At 39.7% G+C, this 24001-nt stretch overlaps 1 protein-coding gene across 13 annotated transcripts in view; it reads left to right on the top strand.

The window, feature by feature from the left end:
* Positions 1-22888, top strand: part of MAP4K3 (mitogen-activated protein kinase kinase kinase kinase 3) — an 86043-nt gene extending 63155 nt beyond the window's left edge. For 8 of the 13 annotated variants that reach the window (XM_075047009.1, XM_075047012.1, XM_075047011.1 and 5 more), the window contains 12 exons: positions 552-636; positions 1727-1806; positions 4552-4612; positions 4699-4816; positions 7444-7502; positions 10000-10103; positions 10883-11054; positions 13607-13675; positions 13794-13886; positions 16102-16172; positions 18881-18936; positions 21484-22888. In XM_075047009.1, coding sequence (XP_074903110.1) covers positions 552-636; positions 1727-1806; positions 4552-4612; positions 4699-4816; positions 7444-7502; positions 10000-10103; positions 10883-11054; positions 13607-13675; positions 13794-13886; positions 16102-16172; positions 18881-18936; positions 21484-21571 — 1056 coding nt within the window. In that variant the 3' untranslated portion in view covers positions 21572-22888. Of the gene's footprint in view, positions 1-551; positions 637-1726; positions 1807-4551; positions 4613-4698; positions 4817-6816; positions 6968-7443; positions 7503-9999; positions 10104-10882; positions 11055-12873; positions 13483-13606; positions 13676-13793; positions 13887-16101; positions 16173-18880; positions 18937-21483 lie in introns of those variants that run through there. The other 5 variants (XM_075047008.1, XR_012653082.1, XR_012653083.1 and 2 more) reach the window with 5 other exon arrangements.
* Positions 22889-24001: the final 1113 nt, after the last annotated feature.

Genomic DNA, 24001 nt, shown 5'->3' with positions numbered 1-24001 from the left:
GGGGAGTAAAACTCGTGGGTTGAGATAAGAACAGTTTAATAGAACAGAAAAGAAGAAACTAATGATGATAACACTAATAAAATGACAATAGTAATAATAAAAGGATTGGAATATACAAGTGATGCACAATGCAATTGCTTACCACCTGCCAACTGGTCCCCGAGTGGCGATTCCCCCCAGGCCAACTCCCCCCAGTTTATATACTGGGTGTGACATCACGTGGTATGGAATAGCCTGTTGGCCAGTTCGGATCAGCTGCCCTGGCTGTGTCCCCTTCCAACTTCTTGTGCCCTTCCAGCCTTCTTGCTGGCTGGGCATCAGAAGTTGAAAAATCCTTGACTTTAGATTAAATGTTACTTAGCAACAGTTGAAAACATCAGTGTTACCAACATTCTTCTCATACCAAACTCAAAAACATAGCACTATGCCAGCTACTAGGAAGACAATTAACTCTATCCCAGCTGAAACCAGGACAAGTAAAAATCATCCTATTGGAAATGTCACATTTTCATTTTTCATATGTATATTTTTAATTGCTTTTACTTCTACAGATGGGTGCTTGCTTTTCAAAGGTTTTCAATGGCTGTCCATTAAAAATTCATTGTGCAACATCATGGATAAATCCAGATACAAGAGGTAGTATATTATGCATGTTTTACCCATATTGTCCTCTCCTCAGATTTCAAGAGTGCTTAAATGAGCAAGACTATTCCTTTTAAAATAGACATATTGTAAAATACGTTTATTGATATAAGCAGTTCTTCTTTAATTGTGCCACTGCTGTCTGAAATTCAATGGGTTTTTTTAATTATGTTAAGATACGTGGGGTGCAGTTTTCAGCTTTGATTAAAAAGAATAAATTACATATTAAAGGTAAAAAAATCCATATTTTTTTGTTTTGATTCAAGACTCTTATCAACATTTTAGTCTAAAAGATGCCAATCCTAATTTTTTTTTTTAATCTGCCTTCTGGATGTCCTAGTTGAGATTGATTTTCTTTATCACTCACTTTATTTGCCCCCTGCCAATCTTTCTGGTCCTACGGTTTTATTTTAGTGCTTTATTATATAGCCTGATAAAAGGGATAATTGGTAACATTGTACTCGCGTTGCATGCAATTTCACCTTCTGATTATAGGCTGTATAGACGTGCTACTGAGCACCTAAGCAAGAAAATACTTAGTTTTTTTAGAAACTGGCATTAAAGAAGTCAAATCTTTTGCAGTTGACATCATCTCAATATGAGATGTCTGTCTTGTTCGCATGCCTAAAAGCAATCCAGGGTATTAATTATATTCAAGAAGTGAGGCATCCCCAAAGTACTGAGAAAACGTTCTAGTCAGTACTGCTGTTGAAGTACTCCAAAAGAAGGCTATGAATATGTCACAAAATCTATGGAAATGTCTAAGTAGGATAATCCATACATGAGGAAATTATTGACATGAATCCTTGCTTATGGTTGTATCACTGCTGTTTTTTATTCCAGTTGTCAGTCACAAAAAAAAGACTGATCTTTCCTAATGTCTTAAACCAGCCCATCCACAAATTTAAGCTTCCTTAGGAAGGTTAATTTTCCATGCTTTCAGATACTGTGACTATTATAGGTTGGTTTATTTCAATGTATGTAGTTGTTTTAAGTCTGTATTTTGTAAAGAGCTGCATACTCTTATAAAAAACACACCCTCCTTAAATCAGGATTTCTAGGGTTTTTTTGGTTTTGTTTGTAGATCAGTACTTGATATTTGGTGCAGAAGAAGGTATTTACACACTGAACCTCAATGAACTTCATGAAACATCAATGGAGCAGGTATATTTCTGTTTTGATATTCTGGAAAAAAGTAGATCTTTGTCATTTTTTTTAGCCACTCAGATTAATGTTGTATAATCCTTGTAAAAATTGTCTTTACTACAGTTACATAGGCACTAGCTACACTGAGAATTACCTAAAATGTTTACTATTGAGGATACCTTTCAGTCAAGTTTAAGTTTTTTGTAGGCTGAACCATGTTTATGTAGGAGATCTGCGTATATCGATGTGTTGAACTTCATCATAGTGCATTGTCCTGCATTTAAATGATTTGTTAAATAGTATGGAATTTCCCTGATTTATTTTTGATTAAAGTTTCCATTTTCTTTAAAGCTTTGTTACAAGACAGAATATTTGCAACAAATGTTGTGTTTCAGCTACAGGGAAGCAAGGAGATTCTTTATATGCTAGATTCCATTCTTTTGGTCTTAAAAGCAGCTTTGCTGATGAGACTCAGCTTACTGAATGCCAATTAAAACTGTCTTTGCAGAATCTTATAAATAGTAATTTTTCTGAGGGGATACTGGGGAGGGGGAAATGCCAATTGCAGGCTTTTCTGTATGGAGTCTTCTCCAGCTCTTTTGTTAATCTCTACGAGACTTGTTTTCTTTCCTGCCTTCTCCCTAACTTAGGGAGCTATGCATCTGCCATCAAGATGGAGGAATTTGCAAGGACAGTCTTCGCACTGTAAGCTGGAGGCACTGGTGTTTGTTCATCTTCCAGGGTCCAGACGTTGTAGATATGTCTGTTGTGTTGAGAAGGCGGCCTAGATAGCTTGCACTGAGCTCTGTGTAACTCATAATCATACTGGTGCTTGAGTTAGCTAGTTAAAACTTAGCTCAGGTACCGCTCTGCTGCTACACTGCAGTTGTGAAACCTACCCTGACAAGTATCACTAATACAGTAATTCTTGTAGGCCAGGTAGACCAACAAGAGTTTTGTTTCAGTTTTTCTTTTGGTTTTGTTTGGTGGGTTTTTTTAAATTGGCAAGGAGAATAGGTGTAATGAAACTCATGTTCTCGTATCCATCCTCATTTTTTCTAAGCACCATGTTCTGTAGTGCATTGCCTAGTGAGCTTGTAGGGAAATGTTTTAATAAGCACTTAGAGATGAGAAGAGATGCTTGTAAAAACAGCCAGTCATGTGTGGAACGGGAGGAATGAATGACGGGTCAATCAACCTGCAAATTTGAATATTGCTATTCTTCTGTAATCCTCAGATCCAAACCTACTAAGTCACAATATGCTTATGCAGCTACAGAAGATCAGTCAAACTTGCACATTACATTTGGATACAGCCAGGCTGGTGGATTATTACCGTAGGTTTTTCTTAGTGTGTTTAGGTTATGAGAAGACTTCAGGAATAGAAGTGCACCCTCTGTGCTAATCATTTATTACATCGTTATTTATGATATAAGGCAATAGGGCTTTAATAACATTTTCAAGTTCTGTGTTTCACTTCATTGTTTACTCTCTAGGTCTGATACAATTCAGTGTAAAAGCAAAAGTAGTATCCTTGTCATTTTTCACTACATTCTACTTCAGTAGTGGACAAAGCAGAAATAACACATGTTTGCAGGAGTTAGCACAGCATCAAGATGAATCTCTTGCTCTTTGGCAGAAAAATGTTTCAATTAATTTACAGATCTCTTCAAATCTTTCTAATAAACCAGCAGTGAGGTGGTTTGTTGTGGGTGTTTTTTGTTGGGTTTTTTTTTGTTCTGGTTTCATGAGGTTTTTTTGTTTGGTGGTTTGGGGGGGGCAGAGTTTTGGTTTGGTGTTTTGTTGTTTGTTTTTTGGTTTTTGTGGTTTTAGGAGCAACAAAAGAAATGTCCTCCTTAGTCTGTCTAGCCCAGTAACCTATTTTCTAAAGTGGCAGTAGGAAATGCCCATGAGCTTTACCACTGTCTGCTGTCTGTTCTCTTCCAACTCCACTAGTCATTGAATCGGGGATGTTGGAGGATCCCTGCCTATTTGTTTTTGTGTCCGTTTATGGACCTGTTGGACATGAGTATGTCTAATCCCTCGTATATGCTGTTGATACTTTCTGCCTCCATGACCTCTTGTGGCAACAAGCTCCAGAAATTGTGAGAGGGGGAAAGTACCTTTTTTTTTAATCTATCTTTTTGGGGTTTTTTTAAAGGATGTCTTGTTGGTTTCAGTCCCATCTTTATAGTAATTGTGGGATTTGACAAATAACAATTCTGCCTTGACAGTCTGTTGCATTCCTTGATCAGTTAAGTGAAATGTGTAATCATATGCAGGTGGAGAGTCCCTTCGAGTGCCACTTTGAATTGTTTCAAGAGATTTGGACTGTTGCAGGCTTTAGAATGGTTATTATTTGTTGACTGTGCTTTGTTTACTGAAGTTTATGTTGTTATGCTTTTCTCCTTTGAAAGAAAGAGTTCGATGGTTTATAAAGTTTTTGAAAATTGATTGATCTTTATAATGACATCTTGCGGGCTAATTATAGTATACTTGAAGACATGAATATAAAATATGCTAATTGTCTAAGTGTTAATGTGTATGTTAAATACAGCGTGTGTGCCTAAGATTTACTCAGAATTAACTCTGGAATCCAGGTAAACATTACTTGGCTTAAGCTAATTTCTGCTACAAAAAGCAAGTCAATATTAGTTTGGTCCTGTCATCTATGCAGATATTAATTGATTGACTTAATGTGCTCACATTTTGTGTATATCAAATTGAATGCTTTTCTTTCTTTGTTTTTCCTTCCCTTTATCAGCTATTTCCTCGAAGGTGTACGTGGTTATATGTCATGAACAATTGCTTGTTATCAATATCTGGTAAGTTACTGTGCTAACTTTGAGTGGTAGTGCTGGTAAACATTTGGTTTCGTATTTGAAGTGTGTTTTTGTTTTCTAATTTCCAGGTAAAGCTTCTCAGCTTTATTCCCATAATCTACCAGGACTCTTTGATTATGCAAGGCAAATGCAAAAGTTACCCGTTGCTATTCCAGCACATAAACTCCCTGACCGAATACTTCCCAGGTAAATACACGTCATCAGAGATATATCAGAATATCTTAATCCTGGGAGTTCAGGATATGCTTGTGAAACTCTGGGGATAGCAAATAATGTGGAGCTCTGTTCACAGATCGTCATGAATAACTCATATGGGCATTAATCAGAGGGTAGACCCGTAAATTTACACAAATCAAGATGTGAATATCCTCATGTTAGAGAAATGGGTTTTGGTACATCTTACCTTCTTGTTGTGAAGCCTTTTGTTTCTGGGCATAGGTCTTTTCAGCTACTATAGTATGGTAAATCCTGGTTGTACTTGATGCTAAACAAAATCTAGGGTTAGTATTGTACCTGTGATATTTCAGGCAAGTACAAATGGTGATCTTACATTAGTTACTCTGGGCACTATCTTTCCATTCTATTTAAAAAAAAAAAAAAAAGCAGGGATGTGTAATCTCTTACTGCAGAGGGAATGGGGCTCATTGGTTATTTTGAAAGCTGGGAAAAGTAGCGCTGGAGTACAGATTTGACATTCATCATTGGCTAGTCATTTTTTGCAGGCCAGTGTAGGAGGTACTTTTGTCCGCAGATGCCTACAGCACATTGTGCATGTAGTCCCTCCAACTTTACTAACAAGCACGTACAAAATTCCAGAGACTGGGTACAGTGCTGGCTGCCAAACAAGCCCCCTAGGAGCCCATTCAAATCCAAGAGGAGGAGGTAGTAACCCTAATCTAGTTTGCAGAGAAACCTTTGATTCTTAAAGTACATAATGAATCCCTGGTTCTTCTCATATAATAGGCTTTCTGTTAGGAAACTCTATTATAGAAGACCTGATTCTCTGCTACCTTTGGTTTATTAACAGCCTATTAACATTTAATTCTTGGATTCAGGAAAGGCTTCTTGTTCAGTCACCTGCAAACATAATGGTGCAACACTTGTCTGAAAATTGTGTTCCTCCTAGAGGCTAAATTCTAATTACCTGAGAGATAACTTGTGCTTTGAATCGTTGTCTTATGTGTGCCTGCACCACTGTTCTGTTCTTCTCTCTTCCAAACTAACTTTGGCTGGCTGACTTTGACTTGAGAACGGCATCAGCAGTGGACTAACAACCGTAATTATCATAAGGATCATGTGAGGAAAACCTTCAGACTACATTCAGTGTGGAATTACACCTCATCTAAGTTGCAGAGGGCTCAGAAAATTTCTTGTCCAGTCATGTCAATTTCCAAGAAAAATGCAGTACAACCTGAATGTATGAGTGCCAAGCCAGTCATTCAAAGGCAGGACAGAGTCATGTAGATAATCCATTTTGCTGTTTTATCCCTTGCTGTGAGGCATCAAGGTAGGAACATTTAGCCAGGCAGAAGTAGTACATTTGAAGTATGTAGAAGAGCATAATTTTTTTTTTTCTACCAGAGCACAAAGTGTATTCTTCAGCAAGTCCCTGAATACCATGATGAAGGGTGCTACATGAAAAATGTAGATATGTTAAAAGTGAAGTTTTTGGTAGAGAAAATGCAAAGCAAAGTAGAATTCAGAGTAATTTGTAAGGTTCATATATTCATCTGCAAAATGGTGTAAGCTCAATTTATGATACTTGGTAGGCAAACATTCAGTAACAAAAAATATATCTGTGATAAGTCTCCTTTCCAGCTTCTTTCCCTTGAGTGTCCTTGAGCAGTTCCTTCCATGACTACTTCCAACCAAAATTTGTGGCCAGGACTCAGTTTTCATGCTGCTCAGTCCTGCTGTATTATCAGTCCCTTCTGGACAGCTTCATTTGAAATGCTATCCAAGTATTTTCCCAATTCATAGCTTTGCAGCATCTATCACTCTGCTTATTCCCATCTTTTCTACAGCACCAAATTAGTTATTTTTACTGTCAAGGCTACTGTGGCCTATCTCCATACTGTCTGTCATCTTCTAGTCTGTGTAGAAACACTGATTCCCGCTACCAGCAAATAACATCTTCCCTGGCTTATCTGATAAATTTTCAAGTAATTGTTTTCACGATTTCTCAGGGAGCAGCCCCTGCACATGAGAAGTTCTTGCAAAGCTGCCTTCCAGTCTTCCTTCAGACCTCCTCTTGAAACACATGCTGTGCTGCCTATGAAAAGTTTAGCAAAACTTAAGCTGGTAGTTTGCAAGAACTGTGGCCCAGCAAGCGATCCGGTACGGCACCATTTCCTACACCTCTTGAGTCCATGTGTCGTGTCTTAGACCTAAAATGTCCTTGGGACGAGAGTGGACTTCGTTGTCTTTGTAGTATCCAGCACAAGATGCAATAAGTTACAGCATTACAAAAAAGAATGATCATGGGAGTACTAATAGACTATCCAGGCATGTGTATAAATACCTATAATTAAATAACGCGAGAGAGTGGTAAATTATGCTTGAAGGTATTGAGGTACCTATTCCTCTCCATTCCTCACTTTTAACTGCATTTATAATGGTGCAGAACTGAGCAGGATCTCAGTGCTAACAGAGCGATCACCATGTATGTTCTAGGCATATCATTTTGAAAAGAAATATACAAATAAATATATTATTTTTCTGGGGGCAAATATAATTTTCCCATCAACAACTCTAAAAAGCAAATTAATTCAATTGTTTTAGTTGATCAATAATTCTGTGTTTATATCTTGTAGGAAGTTTGCAGTGTCTACAAAAATTCCTGATACTAAATGGTGTCAGAAGTGTTGTGTTGGTAAGTAAAGATCTGCAGAATAAATGCCAAGAAGCAGTACAAATGGTGGCAGTATTAAGATTACTGAGTCAGGTTTAGGAGGTAAAGGGAGAAGAGACTTTTGTCATTATTACAAAACTATGCATTTGCAGACAGTGAGCTCATTCAGGTTAGTCCTTGCATTTAAGCAGTGAAAGCTTTCTCATTACACTCTTTATATTTAAAGACAATTCTCAAGAAATGTGGAGAAGCAGAATGTCAAATCTAAACCAGCCTGCAGGAAGAACGTAATCTCCATGGATGGAGTAACTTGAAGAAGTTACCATCAGGCTTAAGTAGCCTGACTTCCTAGCACAAGTTCCAGTTACCAATATTGGATGATAAAAAGCAAGGAGTATTTTCAATTCTTTGAGGACAGCGTTGTCTCTGAAGCCTTTATAGTGTGTTCCAAGTGTCAAAGTGTACTGTGTTAAGACATGTTTTAAAAGAGGGATGGGGGCAGATAGATTAAAACAAACAAAAAAAAAACCAGGAAAAATAGCTATGGATGATCTCTTGGGGTCAGGCTCTCGTACCTGGAAATGTTTTACCTGGTGTTCCATAATCAGGTGTTTGGTATGAGGAGTTGTATTATACGGGAGATTTTCAGAGACTCAGTGGTAAGTGAGCACCTGTCATTTATCCTGACAAAAATCTCCCCAATATTGCTGAAAGGTCTGATTTTTTTATCACTTCTTTGTCCAGCTTGCCTGTTAAAGCTTGACTTTTTCTGGGATACAAATTCTCTAGGGTGTGGTAGGGTGTTAATGATATGTATTGTGTATGTCCAGGTCTTGCCCTAATTGAGGCATCTAGTGAAGCTGTGAGTGTTAATGGATGCTGAAGGGAACACCTGAAGGGGTGGAGTGACAGGGATCAGAGTAGGTACCAATGCTGGCTTTCTGACATGAAAATTAATTCCGAAGTCCATATGTTTTTAGATCTCTATGAAATGAGAAACCTGGTGGTGTACTCTTTTGTAATCTTACAGTTTCTGTACTAATAGGCACAGAATTTAACAAGAGTGCCATGGGACTTGGCATTATGAGGGCGAGTCTGCTGTCCTGGCATTCAGAGATGGCTTAGCTTAATAAGCCTGGAGTCCTTCTTGCCTGATAGGTGTAAGTGGTAATTCATGATGGCAAGAAGGGCAGCTGCAAAAGGCAGGTCCCAGGGGAGAAATTATAGATTCCCCTCTCTTGCCCTACTTATGTGCAGCCTGAGCCTCCATTCCTGCTGGGATAGGTATCCCTTTGGCCTGGGGGAAGCAGCAGTGCCATAGGAGGCAGAAAAAGATGGGAACTTCTGGTCTTGTTTCTCCACCTTACAGGTGTTGGTAATTGCATGGGTTTGGTTTCTGCTGCTGAGTTCAGCCTTACTAACAGTCATGCAAAGTGTTATTTTTCTGCAGTTTGCAGTCAGTGTGACTGATGTTGAGTGGGAACTTGGATTAATGAAATTAAGCTTTGATGTTTAAGGTGCCAAGGGATTGCTAGTGGATTTCCTTGGCAGTAAGGTAGCATGAGTGTTTCTCACTTATGTAGATAGTACTGGATTGTGGAAGCTCCTTTTCTGAACTGTGGTGTTAACTGTCTGATGGCCCACAGTCACTTTACTACACTTTAAAATCTGGTCTTTAGATGTAATTGTACAAAGTGTGAAGTAACGCTTGTTCATTGTAATGGATATGCTGGCAGTGCTTAAGGAGCAAAATTTTGTTAATACTGTAGAACTGAAGTTGTGAAACTTCAGATTTCACAGTGCCCAATTTTGCTACTTTACTGTCCTCTTCCAATTTTTGAGTTCTGACAAACAATAGAAGAAGAGCAGTTGAGTGGAAATAAATTATGTCACTGTAAAAGAAACTGAATTTCCTGCTGATCTAGAAGTGTCCATCAGAAAAATGGAGCTGGATTTCAGACTTGCTGTGACAGTGCTTGGAAGGCAGCTAAGCAGTTATCAAGTGACAGTGATTGTTCAGTGCCTGCTGGGTAACTGTCTGTATGTCATAGAAAAAGCCATTCTTAACAGCTTCTCATGATGATTTGAAGATAGCTTAGGCAAACCAACATGGTGGAGCAAGATACTTCAAATATGTATGCAGTCAACTATTTTTTTGAAGACTATATAAAATACTAAATCCCACCTACCAGTATAAAAAAACCAAAAAACTTTATTTTGAGTTGGAGAGGTGAAACATACCACAGCACTCTTGTGAGAGTGGTGTTTATTACGGCTTATTTGGCACCAGCTACTAGCTGTCTGTGCCCAGTGGAAGGGCAGCCCCTGCTCCAGTATGCTCACTGTCACCATTTTCATAGTGTGGATGTTGACTTTTCAGCAGCTTCCTTATATAAAAGATTAGAGTGGCAGTGGTGGGTATTTTCCAAAAGTGTATGGACTGTTATTTAGTTGGAAATTGTTTATAATTTGTATTTGCTTAGTACACTAACGTACTCTACCTCTCTTTTTTTGGCAGTGAGGAATCCCTACACAGGCCACAAGTACCTTTGTGGAGCACTACAGTCTAGCATTGTTTTGTTAGAATGGGTTGAACCAATGCAAAAATTTATGTTAATCAAGGTAATATTATGATAAGATTAAATACTCTCATGTTAATTTCTATTTATCTTGTAATGACTTGTTAAGAATATTAGCCATTTCTTGAGATATTAGACTTTTCTCTTGGTTTCTGTTAAATTCCAATGAAAATAGGTATTTAAATGTGTAACAAGTATTAACTGACTAAAAATATTTATAGGAATGTTCTTGGTTTTGTGGTGCGCTTCAGTTGAAGAACAAAGCCCTTCTCTCCATGAGCATTGCCTTTTAGTTGCGCAGTAAAAAGACTCTGGCTGATGGACTGAGACATGGTGGAGTGGAGTGGTAACATGGGTTAACAGAGGGCTTGCTCCCATACTAGAGAGAAGGTGGCCACTGCTTTGTGACACTGGAGGTGCTCAGAAATACTTATCTCCCCATCTGACACCACCTGAAGATGGAGCCAGGTTGGACTTACATTTGTAGAGGCAGCTGCTATAACTTGTTCAGCCTGGGAAACAGGGCTTAGGGACTCCATAGCTGGGGAGAGCAATGATGGGTATAGCACTCTTGTCATCTCTAGACAGCTGTACACGACATACATGATGAAAGACATCCTGTCTTATTTTAACTGAATTGGCATGAAGACTTTCTAAACTTCTTAACGCAGGCTTTTTGTATGTATCAATTACTGTTGTCTGAAGAAGTAAACAATGTTACAAAATGTATGGCATAAAATTTACCATACAGTTTAAATAGCTAATAGCAACTTAGACTAAACTGGTTTCCTGTCTAATATCTATTTTTGTTTCTTAATCTAGCACATAGATTTTCCTGTACCTTGTCCACTGAGATTGTTTGAAATGCTGGTAGTCCCTGAGCAGGAATTCCCTTTAGTTTGTGTCGGTGTCAGCAGAGGAAAAGACTTCAACCAGGTGGTAAAGTTTGAGACTGTCAACCCAAATTCTACCTCTTCCTGGTTTACAGAAACAGGTTTGTGTGCTGTTGTAATAGCGTTCAGAAATGTTACTTGCTCTTCTGTTACAGCTGAAGCACTAGAAAGGTAGTTTCCTCTGAAGAAACTAATGGTTAAATCATTAAGACTAAGTGACTGTTATAAGTTCTCTGTTTAAAGGGGTATCTGGTTGTACCTGCTTCCACATGCACTTTTTTTGCACGTTGCTATTTGTTGAACTGATTGGATTTCTTGAGATTTTGAGTATAGCAGAGGATGGAGTTGTGGCTTCTTGCATTTACATAAATCAGGCTGTACTTGACTATATCCATTGTGGTGTTCTGTGCTCTACCCTGGCACCATGATTTCTGTTTATTTAATAGGTTTTAACAGAATTGTACTCTAAGCAATTTCTTTCAACATATCTGTAGGTGTGGTTTGGCTCTCCTGCAATAAGCCAGTGTGGTTAGAAATGGTGTTATCAGCTGCCTGCTGAGAGAGAGCATATTTCTATTCTCCCAACGTTTATGGAAAGCAAAAGGGATTAGGACCACCGTTAGCAGGAACCAAGTACCTGTCCATGTCTGTCACTGGTCTGGGTGCTGTGAGTGAGGAGGCCACCATCTGAGCAACAGTAGAAATTCTCTTAAGAAGGAAGTGCGCTAAGAATTACTTTTCTAGAGTTACAAGGTTCCCCCCATAAAACTAGGTAAAGTAGTGAGCTGACCCCAGTCATGCCTTGTAGGTTTAGAAGCAGTAAATAGCTTTGTTATTACCAGACATCAAGCCCTTCTTGATCCATGATGAACTTACATATAGCCCTCTGCTGGCATATATATGTGTATGAGTCCTGCTGATTGAGTACCATGGAATTGACTAAAAGGAACAGTTTCCATTAGGAAGATGCCTGCTGACTTTCTTGCTGCTGAAAAGTATGTCAGATTTTGACACAGTTTAAAGCATAGTTACAAAAGTGATTAGTGGATGGCCAATTAATGCACTTAACTACTTCAGAGTTAGTGCATTTTATTTTCAAACTCACACATCTACATTATGTAACTGTGACTTTAGTAGAGTCCATACAAGTAGCATGCTGGAGAGAAATTCTTTGACCCATTATGTCCTGTTGTCATTCTTCTCTCAGTATTGTCTGCATCAGTGTGTAAATACAAGAATAGTAATCCCTACCCTGTACCTTTTTTTTAATGTGCAAAATTTAACATTGCTTTGTGCCTTCCAAAAATACTTCTTTACCTTCCTTGAATCACTTGTGCGTTCTCATGTTGTGTCTATGTTGTCGTTTTCTCCTATTTGTTTGACTCTAATTTAAACCCTCATGTTGTATTAGTTTATTCCTGTCCCGTGCTGGCAGGAGAACAATAATGCAATGAAACAGATTTTTCAGTGTTTTTTAAATGAGGAAATTGTGTACCATATGGTCACAAATAGCTTCTGTCAAATAGTAGTTTTCATTGTTTGACACTTGACTTTTTTTGTAGGTGTCTGATAGTCGTTTTAAAAAAATTAGCTGGCAGACACTTACTGCAGGGGGTTTCTCCCCTTCCCATCCTTCTCCTGTTAGCTTCAGCCAGTGCAGTGAATGTTTCCACATTGCATAATGTGGTTGCACAGATGTATATCCTCCAGTCCTTCTGTTGCATGCTTTCATCATGGCTATATCCACCTTTGGTTAAGATCATGCATTAGAAATTGGCTAAGATCATAAATGTATGGCTTCCAAAACAAACAGCAAAAAAAGAGATGGAGGGACCATCTCAAGGAGCACGGATTTTATTATTTAACTGAAAGCTGCTTTTGTATTTTAGGTAACATGCTCTAATTTCTTATCTCTAACAGATTTAATGAGTTTCTCTTTTCTGTATGAAAGAATGCCTACAGAATCGCTGGCAGTAATGCTGAATTAGTAAAAGCTGCTTTCTGTGTAATTTTGTGTTAAAAAAATGGACCAAAACTACATTTCTCTTTTGAGTTGACGTGTCCACTAATCACGGGTCAGATCCCCCTGTTTGCTGTGATGGAGACTGCTGCAGCTGTAACCCAGAAGAGAGGAAGGTAACCCTTCTTTTAAAAGTTTGGAGAAGGAAATGTTCCCCTATTTTTTGAAGATCTGGGGATGGAATGTCTGAAAATAGCAGCAGGAGTTAAGTACTAATATGAAAGTCCCTAGCAAGATTTAGAAATAAAGGCAGAAGAAAAATGGAATGAAACAGCGTTCAGGTTTAGTGTGGACAGTCTCATGTATCTGCCTTTTTTTGCAACAGCAATATTAAATGGCACCAAGAGAGAATAAAGGGAAAACAATGTACACATGAGTTTGCTTTTGTGATATGGCTCAGAAAAGGCTGGATTAAGTCCATACTTTAATATTACAGCTTCAGTTTTCCTGTCACAGTCAACATGTTGGATAAGTGGACATGCCTCTCTAAGAGAAGAGAAATGTCACTGGTAAGATGACTATTTTAAGTAGATAAAACCACACTAACCCATTAAATTGTCTCAATCTCTAGAAGTTCCATTTCAAACTTCATGCTAATTTATGTTATGAACTAACACTGTCATTTTTTTATAGACACTACAGAGACAAGTGTTGTACATGTAACACAGCTGGAGAGGGATACCATTTTGGTGTGTTTGGATTGTAAGTTTTAGTATCAACTAAATATATACGTATGCATGTACATGCATACTGTCTGTCTTCAAATTAGGTCATATATTGAAGATCAATTGTTGGTTGACATATCCTGTTTATTGTCTAGGCTGCATAAAAATAGTGAATCTGCAAGGCAGGTTAAAATCCAGCCGCAAACTGTCATCGGAACTCACGTTTGACTTTCAGATTGAATCAATAGGTAAGTTGGATTTCATTATTAATATTGAGTATCTGGATAGACTAGAGAGCTGAGCAATCACCAACCGTATGAAATTTAACAAGAGCAAGTGCTGGATTCTGCACCTGGGATGGGGTAAACTGGGGGATAAGAAGGCTGGAGAGCAGCTCTGCGGAAGGAGATCTGGGGGTTTGGGTTGATGTCAAGCTGAAGGGGAGTCAAGAGTGTGCCCTGGCAGCCAAAAGGCCTGACCATGTCCTGGGGTGCATCAAGCACAGCATCGCTAGCCACTCGAGGGAGGTGACTATCCCACTCCACACTGCACTGGTGCGGCCCCACCTCGAGCACTGGGTGCAGTTTTGGGCACCTCAATTTATGAAGGACATCAAACTACTAAGAGTGTGTCCAGAGGAGGGTGACCCAGATGGTGAAAGGTCTTGAGGGCAAGACTTAGGAGGAGCGGCTGAGGTGACTTGGCTTGTTCAGCTTGGAGAAGAGGAGTCTGAGGGGTGCCCTCATTGCAGTTTCCACCTTTCTCAAGGGGGGCAGTGTGGGGGGGGGTCCTGATCTCCTCTCCCTGGTGACCAGCGATAGCACATGAGGAAATGTTATGAAGCTGTGTCAGGGAAGGTTCAGATTGGACATTAGGGAAAGGCTCTTCACTGAGAGGGTGGTTAAGGAGAGTCTGGACTAAGCTCTTAGTCGTATGGTTTAGTTTTAGGTAGTCCTGCGAGGAGCGGGGAGTTGGACTCGATCCTTATGGGACCCTTCCAAGTCAAGATATTCTATGATTAACTTACTGTTACAGTATAGAATTAGAGATGCTAACTGTCAAGTCTTTGGCATTTGAAACACTTACCTTACGCATTTCACATTGTGTGAGAAGGCTCAGTGAAGGGTTCAGCATGCTATGTAACATGCTTCCCTAGGAGCAATTGGAATGGAGTGATAACCCTGGAGTCATCCCTGATTAGGCTAAGTGTCTTGGGAATATGATGGAGGCCTTCAGCCTCTAAAGGAATACCTTAACACAATCTACATAAACTCTGTGAATCACTGATGGCTAACTCATTCTGCGTGTGTGGTCACACAGTCCTTTTTTATAAAGCAGCTCAAAGACTAAATTATATGATAAGTCACACTTTATGTAAATTTTATTTTCTTGTGAAGAATCTGAATGAATTAGATTTGTGAAACACAAAGACAGAATACATTTATTTTGACAATTCCTCAGGGCTTACATACCTGGATTGTTTCATGTGCTTTTGAAAGAGGGATGAGGAAGGATGTGTGCACAGATGGAGGGTAGCACCAGAAGAGGAGGAACAGTGGGAACAAAAATAATGAGTTGGAGGGAATTTAATTCTGAGGAGAAGCTTTAAAGTTTCAGGCACTTCAAATGTAACGCCCCACAGAGGAGAGAACAAAAAAACATTGTCACGGAAAGCACTACTTTTATGGTTCCTCTTAGTTAGGATTGGAGGGAAGGAAGGAGTACATGTACTTGAAGCTGCTCACTGTGGAACCTCTGAATGTGCTGTAGTCCTCTCTGCTCATCACAAACCAGCTACCAGTGTCCTGTTGTGGCCTGATAGTGTCTCCAAAGAGCTCTGCTCTCTTTCCTGCATACCTGCCCAGAGGCAGGGTGCTGGATGCACATGGGACAGATTCTCCCTGGGGACCTACACGCTTGCCCTCTCTTTGAGGAAGGCCCTAGAGCCATTGCCTTTCACAGGGTTCATGTGCAGGTGTCTGTCTCCATGTTTGTGATGAGGGGAAGGGCTGGGAAGTAGAGGGCTCTAAAGCTTTGTGTTGCTGTTGCAGAAGGACCATGTGAGCCAATAGTTGCTGGGAAAGTGAAGAATGTCAGTGCAGTATCCCTGTAACTTTTCTGCTAAAATTCAATATATACTTTCTGTTAGTATTAGAACGAGGAGGGGTTTCCTGTTCAAAGGAAAGGACATGTTTAGGACTAGACAGAAGGACAGTTTCAGAACTTTTTCTGATTAGGTGGGAATATTTTTAAACCCCACTCATTAAACAAATGAATATATAAATGCAGCTATTTCTGAGGCAGGTTCAGCGATTCCTGTGAGACATTTTGCAGTCTGTGTGGGTGAATGGCATAGAGTAAAACATACATGTACAAATTTCAAAATTGCAGTCATGCTTTTGGCCTTAAAAGCATGAGTTGACATCATGCCTCAAAACTGATTCCAGTATTCTTTGTTACCAGTCTGTCTACAAGACAGCGTGTTAGCATTCTGGAAACACGGCATGCAAGGAAGGAGTTTTCGATCAAATGAGGTGAGTACTGCATTTTGCTTCACATTCTAGCTTCTAGTATAGACCAAGTAGAGGATAAATGCACAATGCTATGGTCTGAAAAAGAGTAAAACATTTCAGTAACTTCCTAGATCAGACCTGGAAGTTAGAGTCTCATTCTAAGCATGTTTCATAAGCTGCAAACTAATCAGTGAAGCTACACAAGATCCCCTGTCAAGTCTAACATAGAAAGCAGAAAGCAGCAAGAGACTGGGTCATGATGCCATAGAAAATATCCAAGCCTAATTCTTGGTAACATGAATCTTCTTCACCTTAAATTGCTTTGAAGACCAGTTTCAGTCCCTTAGCCTCTCACACATGGATACCAAAATTTGGGCTTTGCCAGTGGTTGCATGCTGCACTGCTGAGCTTTAGCTTTTTGTCACAGTGTTGAATGAGTTCCCCGTTGGTTTTTAGTCTCTTCCATGTTTGCTTGGCTTACAAATACTTTGAAGGTTTTAGTGCTCAGCTTTCACAGGAAATATTTTCCATTCTCAGGAGAAAAATGTCAGATTGACCTAAAGACTTTTTTCTAAAATTTCTGTGTAGTCCCCTTTTTCAGCCAGTTTGATGTGAGTTTTTAGACATAGCTCAACCACTACAAGTACCTTCTCAACTCTTTTTTTTTTTCCTTTAATTTCTTGCTGCAAATCTTGTGTATCTATGTGTTAGTGGAAATGCTGTGGTTTGTAGGATTTTAATGAGTCTGTCAATTTGGTTATTAAAGAAAGTTTACAAACTTCACCAGTTTCGTCAGTGTCGCGTTGGCTGAGAAATTGAGCTCATTATGACTAATTGTATTTTAAGGTACATGTACAGTCGTACCATGCCAAGCTTAGACATTCCACATTTGTTACACAAGTACGTTTATTTGCACAAAGCCACAGTTGATCTAATCTGTGCTGAGAGTAAGCCTGCTCTTTGTGGGAAGTTGGACCAAAAACTGGAGTCAGACTACTTCTTATTTCCAAGTCTGCAAATGGTTCTTGTCGCATTTGTGCATATTTGATCCCCAGGCATGATTGTCCTTCTCCCAGGAGCTCATAATGGTGAACTGCAGCACCCCGTTGTTAGCACAGACTACAAGAAGGAGATGATGCCGCTAGGCACTTCTCCAACTCCAGACTCCTGCTAGCAGCATTCTGCAAGGCTCAGTGGATTACTCCACCCATTGGCACTCAGTAGCTCTGATCCAGTTGTTAGAGGGCATGTCCCAGAGTGCTGCAGTGCAAGTGGATGGATGCTTTATATTGTTTATGTAAAGCGTAAGGAACAGTGTCTTCTTGCTTTGCTACTGTCAAGCAAAAGCCAGCACCTAAATGAAGAACAGAAGGCAGAACTGAGCTGTTGTCAGAAAGCAAGCCACCCAAAATTCTTCCTCTGTAGAACATGTCTAGGGTAAGCTCTCAGGCCTTTTAAAATTCCTTATCTCTCCTGGCTGTCCTACTAGCCACAGCTATTAAGAAAAAAATAGACTCATTTTCATCTGTAGTGTGAAAAGCCTGTATTACCAGGCTCAGATCTTGACCATATTCATTACTTTGGGGGAATTTTATACTATATAGTGTGTAGGAAGTGGTTACACAGGACAAAAACCTGACGAGCCTAACTTCGCAGTGTGTTTGTCTTTGAAGACATGATTAGTTCAGATTCCGTAATCTGCTATCAGTTGGTTTAATGGGGGATAGTTTGAGCTGCTTGCAAAGTTGTTTCCTTCCACCACTGTGACTTTCTGCAGTGGTTTGATTAAGTGGGAAGAATGAAACAGGGAACTGTATGAATTCTGAGATGACACTCAAAATTTGGGCCAAGATTGTGCAGACTGAGCCCCACAACAAGCAGGAAGTAATTTTCTTAACAAAGTGGGGAACTTCGTTGTTGTGAATTAAAATTCTCTTGCAAGTTCTCTGTGCCAAAAGTGAATTCACTAAGTCGGCTAACGCTACAAAGATCTGGGAAGGAGAGAAGAATCTCTTTCCCCAAGAATGTGAAATGTGGCTGTGTAGAAAAGGAGCTTTGTAAACACTGCTACCTGTTCACAGTGTGACTTGATATCCTTTGGAGTATGCAGTGGGCTTTGGTTGACATGATTAACATGATGTTTTCTTTAGTGCTTTGGTATTCATGTGATCATAAAGATGTATCACACAAGTATAATTCACCCACAGTAAACAAAGCTCTATTGCACTAGTCTGAAATGTGAAAAGAAGACATAATATTTTGACAATGGACATAAGTACCACAAATTAGATTGTTTCCCTGTTGAGGTTTTCGGAATATGAATTTATTGCATCATTACTATGATTCAGAATCTCAACAAAATGCATTTTATGTGTGATTTACCTGACCCATTTTGGATATCTACTTGAGTGAGACAAACTGCAACCTACAGCTACCTATTTCAGTCATGGCTGTAAAGGGAATTGCACTGGTAGCTCAGATGGCGTGCAACGCTGAGACTTGCTGTTGTGCTTGCAGTTGCTACTAGAGGAATTCACATAATGTGTACGAATCACAGAAAACTTCTAGATCTCATTTAAAAATGACAGTTGGATTAAATTCTCTAGTGGATTTCAGTCAGCAGTAAATTGGTAACATCAGTCATAGTCAATTATTTTCTCTAGGTTGATTTTAATAAAAAACACTTATGCACTTAATGTGTAAACACTTGTCTTATTTTTGTTTTCTAGATCACACAAGAAATTTCTGATAATACCAGGATATTCAGGCTTCTGGGATCTGACAGGTATGAAGAGAAGTGAACATGGCATGCTAAAATAGAAGAATAATGCGTGATCCTCCTACCTTGTAAAAGTTCTTTTTGCTTGTTTCTTGCAATTCCTTTTTTAGCCATCTTACTCATTCCTTTGTGTACATGTCTACCTTTCAGCCCTTCAAGTTTATTTCTCTTTCTTAATTAAAAAAAAAAAAAAAAAAACCAAAAAAACCAAAAAAAACCTAAAAAACTTCTAAAAGTGTTTGTGGGCTTCCAGAAGTAATCACCCATGCTAGCAAGCTCCTATTTGGCTGCAGTTACAATCTCCAGGAGTGTCTTTCTTTTTGTGCTGTAATTCTTTTGTTTAACTTGGTGAAATCTTTACTTTTAGATGCTCTGCTGGAGTAGCTCATCAAGATCTACCTCTTCAGACAAATGCAAAAAAAATACTTAATAATTTAAATATCTCACTTTTACCCCCAGAAAGGAACTCCACCAGTTGTCCTCCCAGCATGACAGCTCAGGTCTTGTAAGAGCTCTTGATAATTCCCAGCATAGCTGTTCTTTGGCATCCGCTTTGCAGGACACTAGCACTGTGTCTGTCTGACCCACCAGACACCAGCTTGCCAAGTCAGTAACTGCTATTTAGGAGTGTCACTGACTTCCTCAACTTTCTCTGCCCTGCTGTCAAACTTTGTACTTCTGTAACAGCCATGAAAACAGCAGATGTTTTGTCTTCTGGGGAGTGCATGCTGATATGACGGTTTCACCAGTAATTTATTCATATGAAGTGCCAAGATAGGCTTTCTTTTTTCTTTTTCTTTTGAGAATTGCTTCTGTCTTATACCACTTGTGGTAAACTTGCTCTCCTGTGGCATCTTAGAACTACTAAAAGAGCTTCACATCAACCAAAGGCTTTCCCCATATTCTGCTTCTCCAAGCTTGATGCACAGCCCTGTAATTACTCAAAACATCAACAGCAGTGAATGGTGCTGTGGCTTTGTTGGCTGGCTACCAGCGATCTTTGTTGGCTGGGGGTTGCAGATTCTGCCTTACATGCAATACCTGATAGCTTTTTCATAACGGGTAGTTGAAAGTAATATTCCTGTATGACCTGAGGGCTTTACTCTCGCTGTTCCAGTGAGGTGTGCGTGGAGCTCAGCTTTGTGATGTCATTTCTCTTAGTTGTTGAGAGACAGTACAGCTCAATTTAAAAATGAGTCCGACTTTGCAATGGAGCATGACATTGCAAATGATTGCCTTGGAAAAATAATGTCCTCTTCCCCAAATACAGTCTCATCTATTTCTGGCTTGCACTAATAGTCTCTCAAGTCTGAAACAGTGTTTAAAGTCTTTGCACTGCAATAAACATTAATTCCAATTTCTTCAGATACCACTTTGCTTGCAGCACTGTCATAATTTGTGCTTGAGCTGTGAAACCTTTTTCCAGTAACACATTTCACTTCCTAGGCAGTTCATAGGAACTGGGGTTCTGAGAAGCCAAAAAACTGACATCAGTCTGATAAGAACTTGCATGTTGCTTTCTCCTGGTGAGTGGGGAATGCTTCATGGCATGAGGTGTCACTTTGTGGAGCACATTGAGCAGAGGGTAGGTTTTCTGAGCGATAGTTTTGAAGCAAGCAGCCTCTCCTTGGGTGAATGCACAATAGATAGATTTGAATTTCCCACAATCTCTTCAATTCAGGGTGTTTGTGGAGGAGAATTAAATCATGAACATCCTGGTCCATTTAGCGGTTCTAGCAGTTCTTGCCTGATTAAAAAATCTCAAATAGTTTGTGAAACAGTATTGTGACTGCTAATTTCTCTCCTTTGAAGCGAAAGGTCTGATGTAGGACATGCCTTATGGTCTTTGCAGTTGTAGTGTAGGTCCAGCAAACCCAGTCTCCTGTCTCCAATGCTGGCCAAAAGTGGGTGGCAATAAAAGAGGAAGAGAGAAGATTCTGCACATAGCAGTCCTTTCCTCAAGGGCTCTCTCAGCCTGCAGGTCTTTGTCGCTGGGACTTTCAGAGCTGGAGGAAGTTTCTCTGGATTTAGGTTACATGGGCTCAGGGAAGGGCTAGAAATGCTCATAGAAGAGTCAGTTTTGTTATCTGTCATGTCCAATGGCAAAGGGCAGACTAACGACTTCCAGAACTGGAACCTGATTAATAGGTTAGCTTTGCAAAGCTCCAGGAAAGCAGAAGCCCAGGCAGTAGCTGAGTGATGGACCCTTTTCAGAAGCCCCCACTGAAAAGATGAGAGGCAACAGGCATACATTGCAGCAAGGGAAATTCCAGCTGGATAAAAGAGGGGAAAACATCATGGTGAGGGTGATTGAACACTGCGGTAGGAGGCCAGAGAGGCTGTGGGAGATCCTTGGAGACCTTGCCTGGACAAGACACTGAGCCAGCTTTGAGGTTCGCCTTGCTTTGAGCAGCTTTTGTACTAGAGGCATCCAGGGAAAGAGAAATGACCACTGGTCAGATAGATCCTGGGAAACAATATTTACAGTAATATCCAGGGGTGTTTTTAAATGAAGGCTTACCTGATGTTGTGGCTTTTTTATTTTCATTTTAGGGTCGTGGTCCTGGAGAGTAGGCCGACGGATAACCCAACAGCCAACAGCAATTTGTATATCCTGGCAGGGCATGAGAACAGTTACTGAGAACAGCGCATGGCAGGCAGCTGACCATGGCAAGAGAACACTCCTACTGCAGCAGCATTCATGGCTGGCTGAAATTGCACAAAAGCTGCAGTAACCCCACTTCAGTTACTTTATAATTTATTGTGGCATAAGAGGAAGATGAGAATTGTTTGTGGTATGGACACATAAGCATTATGATACCACAGAAGTGCTTAATTTACTGTTATGTAATCTTTGTACATATGCAGTATTTTTCAGTGAAACTTCTTGCTGAAGACCTACACTGACCTTCTGTAGATAGCGGTCCTCCTGTTAAGTACAAGTGTCTTACCTGTACAGATGTAAAAGTCACTGAGGATGCAAAAATGAAATCGGGGTACTATTTTAAGGACTTCTTGTGTTTATTATAAAGTGGGATGCTAGCAACAAATATAGTACATTTAACAACACTATTGTATTTTATTATATGTAATTTACTAATACAAGTAAATCTTAACTTTTAGAAATCGTAACCAAGGCTGTAATCAGATTACAATCTTGTTTTAATTTTGATGCAACACACTGGTGTTCATGTTTGCACAATGTATTGAGATGTGATGTATTTAGTCACAAAGGTAAGCTGTGACTTTGTGGATATGACTTGGGCTTCAAAGTTTCTTTTTTTAGTTTACTTGGGTAGTTTTCTTTGTGAAACAAACCAGCTAAACACCTGTATTTTTATATTTAATTAAAACTCTCCTTATGATTACTTCTCTATGCTTGAAAACAATACTTTCTGGTTGGGTGTCAGTCCCAGACTAGAGGTACCTGGCTGTAACACTGCAATAGGTGTTTGAATTATTAGTGTATACAGTGATTAAAAATTGGTATTACTGTTGGTCTTACTAAATGATTTCATATCACAGTGAAAAGGAGCAACATTCCACATTGTGAAAATGGCTCAAAGATGTTGCCATTTTGACTTTTTTTTGGCCTTACAACCATTTTCACACTTTCTTGATTTAGGATGTTAACACATGGCCAAAATAATTTAGTTACTACCTCATTCAAACAATACAATGGTTACTATGCATCACAGGAACTTAGTTTTGATCAGAAGTATTTTTGATTGCTATTTTCCAATGGAGTATGTAAATGCCAAGTTTTAGCAAAATGCACACATTTGACTCCTTTTTTTTGTATATGTTCTTTATATTTTATTGTGATAATATACACTAAAACCAAACTAAATTTAAAGTGATTTATGGCCTGCGTTATTGTTGTGATGGGTAATGCTTTGAAATATGTTCCCTAATGTATATAATGTAAAATAAACTTTTTTAACATATTGTTGTACAATTAAGATTATCACCTGCACTAATTTTCCACATAAGACTAAAATGGAACATACTGAGTTTTGAATTCTGCTATTAAATGTTTGTGCCAAACACGGAAGAAGCTGGGCATTTCTCAATGTATGAATGGTCAGACCGCTGGAGCTCAACTCAGTTTAGACTAGCACTTAAGGGTAGACATTACTACCCTTTTGGCTGTAGGCAATGGCTATATGTATTTGAGAGAAGTCTTTCCAAATTCCAGCTTGTTTGATTTCTTCCCTCCATCACCTGCTTTTTTTCAGCAGGGCTTTTTTTTCTGCTTATGAGACTTGAGCTTGCTGCCTCTGCTGGCCTCATCTTGTCTGTTCCCTTGCACTGAACCTCAGATCTGCCCTGTGGGAGCAGTGGTAATGCAAGCCCCACAGCTGAGAAGCTGAGTTCTCAGAAAAGGCGAGAACTTGGGTGTGTGTTTCACAGCATGCTTGTGCTGCCACCCAAGGGGCATTTCCATCCTGCCTCCCATGGACTATTCCTTCACTTTGATGTGCAGAAAGTGGCTAAGTTTTAATCCAGTACAGTATAGCTGATGTGCTATAAACATGCTTCCTCCTGTGGGCTTTCTGCAGCAGCTGTGGGCAAGTGTCCTGCTGTTCGGGGCTGTTGGGCTGTTGCTGAATTGCAGGCAACAGGAGCTAAGGGATACTGGGTTTTACTCTGGTTGAGCATTTTTAGCACAAGGATGCATGCTGGGATGCAGCTGGAAGAGCTAAAACTAAAGAGGATAGGGTAATGGCATGTGGGAAGAAGGGGAGTGTTGTGCTAGGGCAGGCTTGTCTCAAACCTATTGGTATAGCCAGGACAGCTTTGCTTTCCATATGCTGCTCTCCAGCCTGAAAGACAAGGAAGGAGCAAAGCATTCCTGCTTTTTGACGAATTGTCCTGTTGCAGAATTTGGCGTCTGTGCCACAAAACTGCCTCTCCCCCATCCCCAGCTGCCTGGCTCCTTGTCTGGCAGCTGCCCTCAGGTGAGCCCAGGCGCCTGGATGTCCAGAAGAGAAAATGTCTCCTTTGCAGGACCTGCAGTTGCCGTGAACTGAAAGTTTCCTTGAGCTGTGCTCAGCGGGAGCTTCCACTA

The sequence above is a fragment of the Buteo buteo genome, chromosome 15 (assembly GCF_964188355.1).
Source record: "Buteo buteo chromosome 15, bButBut1.hap1.1, whole genome shotgun sequence".
Lineage (NCBI taxonomy): Eukaryota > Metazoa > Chordata > Aves > Accipitriformes > Accipitridae > Buteo > Buteo buteo.
Note: the sequence above shows the minus strand (reverse complement) of the source record. Positions and strands in the feature narration are given on the sequence as shown.